This window comes from Lagopus leucura, unplaced genomic scaffold (assembly GCF_019238085.1).
Source record: "Lagopus leucura isolate 7727_CA_CO unplaced genomic scaffold, USGS_WTPT01 Super-Scaffold_806, whole genome shotgun sequence".
Lineage (NCBI taxonomy): Eukaryota > Metazoa > Chordata > Aves > Galliformes > Phasianidae > Lagopus > Lagopus leucura.
In genome coordinates, this window is record NW_024962260.1 from 2,273,135 (window position 1) to 2,284,312 (window position 11,178).

Sequence of the window (11,178 nt, forward strand, 5' to 3'; positions counted from 1 at the left end):
TGAAAATCTCTTCTGTAGTGAGCTAACGCTGTATTTTCCTCACAGGTGGAGAAATCATTGCAGCGAATCCAGAACGGGCAGCACAACTCCATGTATACTTCCCAGCAAAGCGTGGAGAATAAAGTTGGAGGTATCCCAGGCTGGCAGGCACTGCTCACAGCAGTGGGGTTTCGCTTGGACCCTCCAGCCAGCGGCCTGCCAGCAGCAGTGTTCTTCCCCACCTCTGACCCTGGTGAACGACTGCAGCAGTGCAGCAGCACCATACAGTCACTCCTAGGTGAGAAGCAGGCCGGCTGCAGGCTCTGTTCTCCTGTGTCTAAGCAGACATTTACCTTTTCCTGCCTTTCTTTGGTGTAAGCCTGCAGAATGATGCTGCTGGTCTAGGTTTCTACAATAACGAAGTGAAAGCATTTAACAGAGTAGCAGTTCTAGAAGTAAATGTTAACTGAAACTGTTGTAGATTGAAATCATTTACTCCTGGGTCCAGTATTTGAGATGTATGATGTCTCTTCCCTTCTTTTATAATCAGATGCAAGGTTGGGGAAAAAATTATTTTGTGGAAATTTCTGCTGTTTCCAGAATGATTCAGCTGGGGAGAGGGGTTCTAGGAATGAGCTGGAGTTGCATCCCATTCAGGTTGCTACATTCCAAGCAGACAATAAACAGGTATTGAACAATCTGTTTCTGCTGGTGTTTTCCAGGTTTGCCTAACCCTGCACTTCAGGCACTTTGTAAACTTATCACAGCTTCAGAAACAGGAGAACAGCTCATCAACAGGGTAAGTGGGAGGTTTTTCTCCAGTACCAGTTTCCAAATGGTTCATTCCAGGTCAGTAAATTCAGAAAGACACAGTGGTTTATGCTGTGGTTTATCAGCCTCGGAGGCCGAAACTCTGCATTTCCCTGTTTGTGTGAATGAAAGTGTGTGTGGAGAAAAGGAAAAGGTGAGCATATTACTGGGTTGCATGGCCTTGGATCTCACAGATCAGTGAAAGTGAAAACATGATACGTTCTGTACAGTGAGGGAGAAGCAAAATGTGGAAAATGAGAGGTAGAAGCACTACTTTTTGGCCTATCCAGACCAAACATCTGTATCCTATCCAGGGCCTGTGTTTGCTGATTTTGTACCTGTAGTTACCAACAACACAGAGAATGTCTGACTTTGGGTGATGCCAGGATCTTAGAACTTATTGAGCCAATGTTTTTTTCTGGTATGAGTACTCATAGCTCTGCTGCAAGAATTCACCTGATTTAAGAGAGATGCAGTGCCAACCTGTGGCCATGGCACTCCCCTGTACCCCAACCCTTCCCACCTCCTTCACACTCTTCCCTTTTCCCTGTTTTTGTAGCATGCCTAGAAGAACCTAACCTCACTCTGTGCCACCAGCCTGGCTAGCTTTCCCTTACATGTTTCTTACTGTCCCGATGGCTCCTCTAATAAGGTTTATCTTGATCATTTGCTTGATTGAGTAAATGAACACACTAAGCATTGTGAACAGGTGAACAGCAGAGTATTTCCCCCTTTCCCCATGCAAAGATATTGTGGAGAAGTACCATGGAAAGTCGCTGGGATTTCCTCTGTGTGGTTCTAGAGTGCTCTCATTCACACTATGGTGTTGAGTTTGTCTGTACAGAATGCAAAATAACAACTCCAGCTTTGTAGTTATCCGTTAAGAAGCTGCTTTGGGGGTCAGATAGCCTATGTCTGCTTCAAGGAAATAGTTCCTTGTCACAAGTTATAGTAGCACAAGGGATATTTCTGATGACTTGTCCTTCATGGTATTTTGCTGTCTTGCTTTGGCTCTTTTGATAGTGGCTGAGACTACTATTGTCAAGCAGCAGGATTATTTTTTCCTCCTTACCACCAGAGGGAGGCTTGCTGTAAATGGGATGTGATGAGGACAACATTCCAGTACATCTATATGTTTGACTGTCCATGAGATTACTTCACAATTGTCTTCTTGCCTCAGACAGTTAAATCACCCAGGGAAGAATGTTCAGACTGGCAGGAATATTGCACTGCTTCTGCAAATGTTCTTGAGTAGCCCAAGCCACAGGCAGAATTTCCTTTTGCACAATAACCTGCCTAGTTATAAGTTCAGGATTTCTCAGCTGAACTCTCACAACTTCTGCTGCTGCTTGCTGGCCTTGCCTCCTTCTCAGCAGCTCAGTTGATGAGCAGCAAAGGCACAGCCTGTCCCAAAGGAGACACGACTGCACAGAACTGAAGCGTGAACACTTTCAGTTCAGTCAGTAGCTGTTGCTTTTGTCTGTCTTTCCAGTGTCGTAAGGGAGCAGGTGCTCTTGGTGTCAGTGAAGCAGTGACATGGGCAGTCTAATTTTTTGCTCTGGATAGAAAGTGCTTATCTTTAGTACAAACTGGAAGGCTGGAGCCACAAAAGTACGAACGCTGATGCTGCTGCATATGCAAGGAATATATAGGCATTGATGACTGTTTTAAATGCCCGTAATGTATACAAGATAAAAGAATAGAAGGGCTTGTTTTGTGTTCAGCCTTCTGCCAGAATGTGGGTTGGCCTGGGCATCTGCCTGCCTTCTGTCTGAGCTGACTGCAGTGAGCTGGGCATTCCCAGATTCCAGCTGCCTCTTCCTACACTGCTGGGCTCCTGATTCACAGCTCAAGCCATTTCCATTGCTCCCTTCTTTCTCAGAATAGAGCATCTTGCAGTTCAGGATGCTTGTTTGCATGTGGATGTGTCGCTGCACTGCGGGGCTCCCTGTCACAGGCATTTTGTAGCACAGAGTAACCTGTGTTCTTTTCTCCTCTCTTTTCCTTCCTTGTTATCTGCTGCCTGAAGGCTGTTAAAAATGTGGTGGGAATGGTGAGTATATTACATGCACAGGGGAATGACACTGCTGTGTAGGATTAAAGCCTTGGTTGCTGCAGAGCCATTTCCCTGAGCTGCAGGGTACCATCTTCACCCTGCTTTCAGGCCTGGAATTTGCCCCATGGTGCTAATGTGGAAAAAGACCATGTAAGCTCTTGTGGGTTGGAAGAGATGGGTGGTCCTGAGGTATCTGGTCCCCAGTTAATGATTTTCCATCCTTCCTGCCCTGGCTGTGTTTTTGAGTTAGATGAGGCCCTGGCACCTTAACTTGTGTCAGATCTTCATAAACACATTTTTTTTTCTCAATTTTGCTACTCCTGTCCTTTGGGCAGTGTTGAGTAAATTCACTCCTGGAAGGCAACGGAGATATTACAAAAGTCTTCCATAGCTTCATGTGACTCATTTTGCCCAGTTAAATGCTGAGAACGAGTTTTCTGGGTTTCATTTAAGGAGTATTGCTCAGTCATGGTACGGGCTTTAGCAAATGTCTGTGAGCAGCCCCTTTGCTTTCACTTCCCATGCATTCCTGCTGTGCTTCTCCTTACTCAATTTCCACTGACCACACCCCAGCCCTCTCCCTTGTTCTGTCCCTTGATGTGCTGCTGTTCAAGTGTGTCCATAATTGCTGTCCCTGGACTGTTCTCTCTGCTCAGATCTTTCATCTCACTGTTCTGTTCAGGAGCAGCAGCTGAATGTATGAGTGTATTGGTGAGGGGCTGTCAGCATGCATTTCCTCAGGTGTGATGGTCAGAAAAGCAGTGATTTGATTTGTAAGGAACGGATAATGTTTGTATTATTTTCAGCTGCATCAAGTCCTGGTTCAACTTCAGGCAGGCGAGAAGGAACAGGATTTCTCCTCTGCACCAATCCAAGTTTCTATCAGTGTCCAACTCTGGAGGCTTCCTGGCTGTCACGAGTTTCTGGCAGCTCTAGGTAGGAAAACACTTCTTTCTTTATCTGTCTGAAGCTAGTGCTGGTGTCTCATACAGTGGCTTGAAGTAGCGATGAGGCTCACAGCTGTACATTTCTTTGTCTGGGTTCTCTTTGGTCTCTGCATCTCTGGATGTGGTCCTTGACTGCTCAGTACTGCATGGCCAGTTCACATGCACCAAGCTCCCATTTACAGGTTGGTCAGTGATAAACAGCTTTTTCTGTCACGCACCAGAACGTCTCCTGAGTCAACAGAAGGTGGATTTCAGGGTTTACAGCAAATCGGTGCTGTTTTAATTTCAGAATCTGGTTCTCCTGTTGTTCATGATGAATACTTGCGAGTTTGCTTCTGACTTCCTACCTGAAAGTGAACCAGTCATTCCTTTGGCTGGGCAACCTGTGCAATATGCCAGGATAGGGTTGCCAGGGTGATAGTATGTACCAGGATCTGCACCCTGCAGAAAAGAGATAAGATCTGAATATCTAACTAGGTTTTATTCTGACTTGGACCTGCAAAGGCTTAGGGGAAGGGCACTGCAGGAAAGTGGCAGCATGGTGGAAAGAGATGTCCAAGAAGCCTGATGAGCTCATAAAAGCCAGGCAGTGCTTGTCCCACACATTTATGCCTCCTGCTGCCCAGGCCTTGTTTGGTAAACTCCATGGTCTCTGTTCTTCACAGAGTCACAGAATGGCGGGTTGGAAGGGACCTCAAGGATCACGAATCTCCAACCCCCCTGCCACATGCAGGGCCACCAACCTCCCCATTTCATACCAGTCCAGGCTGCCCAGGGCCCCTCCAACCTGGCCTTGAACACCTCCAGGGACGGGGCACCCACAGCCTCTCTGGGCAGCTGTTCCAGCACCTCACCACTCTCTCTGTAAAGAACTTAACAGGGCCTTTCCTGTGAAGAAAACCTGGATTAATGAACGAATGCTGGAGGCATGTGGGGCCCTGCCCTGAGGTGCATTTAATCCATCATTCCCTGATAATTCCATATAATTTGCAGCTAAAATACTGAGCAGTGTTTTGTCTATCAGTTTGGACTGGTGTGCTTTGTGTATGTCCAAGTGTTTGCAGCCCAACTCCATAGTGCTCTTGTGAAGGTCTGATGAATAGTGATAAGAGCAAACCAGATACTGCAGATGAAGAGATGTCGTTCAGGGCATTGCAGAATTTAATGTCTCTTTCTTCTGTGTGTGTTAAAAATAAGATGATGCTTGTTTAGAACATAGGATCTTTTTATGAATTGTGGCTTTTTACTCCTTGTTCTGCTACAGGTTTTGACCTTTGTGAAGTGGGGCAAGAGGAGGTGATTCTGAAAACTGGGAAACAAGCTAATAGAAGGACCATGCACTTTGCTCTACAGTCCTTGCTGGCACTTTTTGGTAAAGCTACTTAGAGTAGTTTTTGCTCGTATGCTGTCTGATGATTTGATCAGAATGAATTCCATTGAAATCTCACACTCGTTCCTTTTGCAGACATCACACATTCATCATCATCATCATACATGCATCACAGGCCATGCATCATTTAACAAGTGCAGCAGATGTTTTTTTCATGTTAAAAACAACATTCAGATTTGCCTGAAGTCAAAGTTAGGAGTACACACCAGCAGCTGGAAGATTTTGAGATATAAAATCCTAATCAATCGGTGAATTCCCAAAGTTTTCCCTTAGGATAGTTGGTCTGAGGCCCTTGTCCATACATTTCCTGACCTGCGCTCATTATTTTTCTCACCTATGTTGTTTGGTTTGTTGTTGTGTTTGTGGGGGGTTTTTTATGCAATGTAGTGATGTGTTTTATAGCATTTTCTTAGTTCTGATAAGCGCATTGCCTGATTTAGTTCACTATTGCTGCCTATCTAAGGGCACTCTTGTACTTTTTTTAACTTCTTTTTCAGATTCTACAGAGCTGCCTAAGCGCCTTAGCCTGGACAGTTCCTCTTCACTAGAGTCACTGGCTTCTGCTCAGTCTATTTCCAACCCTGTACCACAGTACCAGAACCCACCGTTCTCTCCTACTTGTCCGGATGGCATCGCATCAGATGCCATTTCTGTGTACAGCCTGAGCTCCATTGCCTCTTCCATGAGTTTTGTTTCCAAGCCAGAGAGCATGCCGGATGGCGTGGGGCACAGAGGGCGCCAGGACTACGAGAGGCCCAAGAACATCTATCCACATAGGTCTGCAGTGCAGAGCCAGCTGTCTCCACAAACCAGCATGGTAGCCAGCAAAGATGAAGAAGAATATGAAGGTTTTTCTATAATCAGCAATGAGCCTTTGGCCAGTTACCAGGAAAATGTAAAAACAAGATTTTCCCCTGATCACAAGCAGCCCAAAGCTGGTCAAACTGGTGGTGTTAAAGAGCCTGTCAGTTCCAAAGGGAGCATAAGTACTCCAAATTCTCCTGTTAAAATGACTCTTATTCCCAGCCCAAACTCACCTTTCCAAAAAGTTGGAAAACTTGCAAGTTCTGATACTGGGGAATCTGACCAGTCTAGTACTGAGACGGACAGCACTGTCAAATCCCAAGAGGACAGTAATCCAAAGCTTGATCCTCAAGAGTTGGCCCAAAAAATCCTGGAGGAAACTCAGAGTCACCTCATTGCTGTTGAACGTCTTCAGAGAAGCAGCAGTCAGATAAGTAAGAGCAAAAATTCCGATGATGCAGCTTCCACACCAGCAGGTATGTCTGCATTCAAATCATCAGAGACCAGTGCGTTCAGCAGGCCGATCAGCTCGAGTCAGAAAAATCAGTCTTCACCTCTTGCAATTAAACCAAAGCCTCCAACGAGGAGTTCATCCCTTCAGAAAGTGAGTTCTGGCTATAACAGCCCCACAGCATCGGAGATGTCAAACAAAGAAGGCACGGGTCAGTACAGTGGGCAGCCATCTCCAAGCTGTGATTCACATGGCTCCTTGACTGAGCAGCCACACTTTAAGCTCAAGTACCCCAGCTCTCCTTACAGTGCTCATATTTCTAAATCGCCCAGAAATATCTCCCCAAGCTCAGGGCATCAGTCTCCTGCTGGCAGCACTCCATCTCCAGCTCTTTCTTACTCCTCCACCGGTTCTGCTCGCTCTAGTCCAGCTGATGCCCCAGACATAGACAAACTGAAAATGGCTGCCATTGATGAAAAAGTGCAAGCGATTCACAACTTAAAGATGTTCTGGCAAAACACTCCCCAGCACTCCAGTGGCCCAATAAAGATTCTCCGAGGAGCACCTGGAACAATGACTTCTAAGAAAGATGTCCTCAGCTTGCTAAATTTATCTCCACGGCACAGCAAAGAAGAAAGCGCAGAAAAGCTGGAACTAAAGGACCTGTCTATTGAGCAACACCTTGCTTCTCCACAAAAGAACCCTCCTAATGGACACAGACACCCTGAAACTACAAACGCAGTGACATCAGCTCACCCTCCACCTCCCAGTAGCGCTGCAGGGTCTGTGCGCCCCATGAGGCTGCCATCTGGGAACGGTTATAAATTCTTGTCACCAGGAAGATTTTTTCCTTCCTCCAAATGTTGAAATGTCTTGAGTACCAACTGATGACTGAAAGTCTTGATAAAGTATTTGCTTCTGCCCACTTGCCTTTATCGATACAGAACCACAGAATATTATCTAAGAAGCCATGGTCATACCTTTGTCAATACACAGAAATGCAACAGATTGGCCCTTGCTGTCCCTGTGTAGGAACCTGGGCCTCACACAGATGGGTTTTAGTTTCTGTTATCAGGTCTTTGGCCATACTTGCTTCACAGGTTCTATGTAGCATTCTGTTTTTGCTGCAACCGGTCCAGCGAATCTCTTTCTGTTCAAAAAATGTTAGATTTTAAGCCACCACCTTGTATTTTTTATCCTAACAGGAGGTTTTACAGCTGGCTTTTTATACAGAAATTATACATATCAGGGATTGGAGAGAGAAGAGAGGAGGCAGAACTTCCATAAAGCATGCACAGGTTTCTGCCTGCAGCAGTTCAAGCCATTTCTCTGGTTGGTTTAAAGGCTGGCAGAGAGGAGGAGGTAACACACCTCTAGGTATCTCCAGTAAGTTGTTAGCAAAGCACAAGAAATTGCTGACACTGCAACTCCATAGCAGTTCTCTTTTCATTGATATGAACAGTGACACAAAGACAAGAGGAGAGAGATGCCCCGTTCTAAAACCTGCATCCCAGGTAACTTCTGTCTGGAGGGAAACCTCTCAGGTGACTTTCTGCTGGTTGATCTGCTCCCAGAGAATGTTTGGGTAGAACGGAGAAGGTGAGCCTCAGCGTGAAGTAGTGAGTCTGTGTCAGAGAGATGAGCTCTGTGTTATCAACACTGATCTTCCTGGCACACAGTGTTACATGGATGGTGAAATTTTCATCTTGGCAGGTATTTGGGCAGCACAGATGTCTTCTGTCTGCTGCGTGTGTACAGAAAAGGATGACAGACACTGAGGCTCATAATGCTATTTTGTAGTTCCACATTGGCCGGAATGTGACATCAGTGTATGTGGTTTAGAAGTTATCCATCCAAGTAAATCCTTCTCTGATCCTACTAAATGTTTGCAAGTAGCTCATCGTGGGCACATCTGCAGAACCTTCCCCTGCTGTGGAAATAAGTTTCTTCAGGAGCAAGTACGGCAGTGTACACAGGCAGGATACACAGTGTCACTGTGCAGTCAGGACACACGTGAGGGAACACGCAGACCGGCTGTAGGCAGAACCTGTGCACCTTTTGAAAACAGAGAGCACCCCAGGGGTGACGTGGGAAGGACAGAAAGCTTTCCGAGGCTAGATGGCATTTAGGTGCTGTGAATCAAGTTGGAGGCTGTTCTTTTTTTAAGTGGCCATTAAATGTAGTGCCGTAATCAGAATCAACATGATAATTTACATGCACTGAAAACTGTGGACATGAACTCAGCCACACTGTGCACTTAGATCCAAGCAGAGTATTTCACAGGCTGCGTGCTATGAAGTCGGAGCACTGGATCACCAAGGCTTTTGGTTTCTATTATGCACTCCCAACGTTTGTCAAGTGACTGAAGGCTCATCACTTCACCTCTCTGTGCCTCATCTTCCCTGTCTATATACATGGGGATAGTAATACTTACCTACCTACCTCACGGAGGTGTTGTGAGGCTTATTACTTAGGCCCTGAGTTTTAGAGGGATCGTAAGCCAACTTTCAGTCTTGCAGCTGACTACCTGAATGGTGAGTGCAGTCAGATCTCCACACTAGTTAGGGGGTCATTGCTGATGCAGGTAATTGTTGCACTTATCACGTCTGGATGCTCTTCTTGAAAATGTGGACCTGAGTATTTGTGATCTTGGGGGGATCTCAGAAGAAAAGCGTGATAGCAGGGCAGAGGATTCAGTTCTGATACCATGGTGTAAAATTACTTAGGTTCTACTTAATCATGGTGCACGTACGAAATGCTTGCTTTGAGTATATTCTGGAAGCCACTGATGTTGAGAGAATGATTTCCTTTTTGCTATTGCAAGAAATGAACACAAGCGCTGAGGGCAAAGAACATCAGACTGTGTAGTTACAGTCAGCTAACGAGAGATGGATGGTCACAAAAGTTTCAGTGCAGAAAGACAAAAAGAGTAGTTATTCATTTACTCATATTATGCAATGTAGCAAAAAAAAAAAAGTTGACTAAATCCATTCAGTTTATATGATTCAAGTTACTTGTCTGTATACTGCATCTTTCTGAGATGGTTTGGTGCTAGATACTGTCTTTCCATCGTTAGGTGGGGAACATTAGAATAGTGGGCCAAAATGAGTCAGTACAGCACCGGCACATCAGCTGGATGGTGACTGCTGATCGTGCAGCTTGCTGTGGTCACACGACTGCTGAGGGACTCGGTGTGACTTGCTCTGTTTCTGACCAGCATAACTTAGAACGACATCCCAGGAACACCCAGGATGGAAGTGGGCAGCTTCTTATGTATAGCAACAGCAAATACTCCCTGTAGTGCTGCATAACATGCCGGAAATAAGCCTCTTTACTGTAGTTTACATCCGTAGCTAAAGGCTCTTTAATCTGTGGAAATTCTACATTGTCATTTTGGTACAACCCGTTTTCATGCTGCCAGTAGGTTTCTTACTGGCTTGAAGTTTTCAGAAAGAGCTAACTTGGGGTGGGGGGTGATGGTTCTTCTGTTGTGGTTTATTTTTTAAGGGGAGGGAGGGATGCGTTAGAAGCAGGGAGGGCTCAGCTGTTGGGTATTTGGGAAATTGGTGTTGTATAAATATGGAAGGTGGGTGTCACTAGAACAAGTCTTTGAGAAGTTTATTTCCATGGGCTTGGCACAGGGCACTGCCGTTGGCTTAATGAGAGCCGTCAGCATGCATGCTTGCTTATGTCTGGGAGACACTTCACACACCTTGTGCCTCACTCCTCCACCCCCAACTGAGAAACAACCCCTTTGTGAGGAAAAAGCAGTTTTATCAGGTTTGCCCGATATGTGGAGAAATTCAGGAAATGAAAATACCATGTTCTCTGTTTGATATTAGAATTCCTTCTGTGGCGTTGAAATGCATTTGTCGTTGTTGTATTTGTGCATGGTACAGGTGACAACACTGCTTAATACAGTGAGCAATAAGAATTAGGTATTACTCACTTTCACACTAAACCTGCCACGTGCAACGATTCCCCCGGGCCGTGGAATGTATTTTAGTTTGGTTTTATCCCATGTGTGAGATACTGATTGCAGACATTTTATTGTCTATCTGTAGCTGAAACTAAAGGGCAACAGTAAACAATCTCACGGAACAAAATCCCGTTTAATTTGGTTTTGTTGGTTAGCCTGAACCCCAGCCTGCTACTGGTTTTCCTTCTTTTTAGGCTTACCTTATTTAAATAAGGCAAAACATCATTGAAGGGTGCTATACCTGTGTGCATCACTCTTGGCCGCACTTCCTCTCGTTAGGTCAAACTTGTTCTGTGAGCATCTCTTCCATGTTGCAGAACAGATTCAGGTGCACAGAAGATCTGTGAATCTGATAGAAAACACTGGTAGTTTCAGGCTAGGTGGTAATAATGGATTTGAGCAATTTTGGGTTCATTGCATTGCCGTGCAGTCCAGAAAGGCTGCAGATGTGTATGGAAAACTTCGCCCCTCGGTTGCAGAACTCTTCAAAAGAGCATTGAAGATGGTAACTCAGAGGACTATCAGCAAAGACTCTTCCAAGCAGCAGCCCTTTAGCACTTGCTCTCCATGTATGCAGTGTTAGCCATGTTTGGCCTATACGGACATTTTTGTAAATTAAAACTCTGTTTCCAGACAGCATTAAACTTTTTATATTATGAAATTTACCATGTAAAAAGATTTTCATATTTTTATTGAAATTGCTGAGGCATTTGGCCTTCTTCCTTTGTGATTTCAGTGTCTATTAAAGCATGAGTTCTCTCA

At 45.2% G+C, this 11,178-nt stretch overlaps 1 protein-coding gene across 2 annotated transcripts in view; it reads left to right on the forward strand.

Annotated features, from left to right (window-relative positions):
• The window catches only part of TTC28 (tetratricopeptide repeat domain 28), a 125,665-nt gene extending 114,487 nt beyond the window's left edge, over nucleotides 1–11,178 (forward strand). For both annotated transcript variants that reach the window (XM_042865452.1, XM_042865453.1), the window contains 5 exons: nucleotides 46–277; nucleotides 702–778; nucleotides 3,652–3,781; nucleotides 5,057–5,164; nucleotides 5,680–11,178. In XM_042865452.1, the coding sequence (XP_042721386.1) occupies nucleotides 46–277; nucleotides 702–778; nucleotides 3,652–3,781; nucleotides 5,057–5,164; nucleotides 5,680–7,304 (2,172 nt within the window). In that variant the 3' untranslated portion in view covers nucleotides 7,305–11,178. The remainder of the gene's footprint in view (nucleotides 1–45; nucleotides 278–701; nucleotides 779–3,651; nucleotides 3,782–5,056; nucleotides 5,165–5,679) is intronic.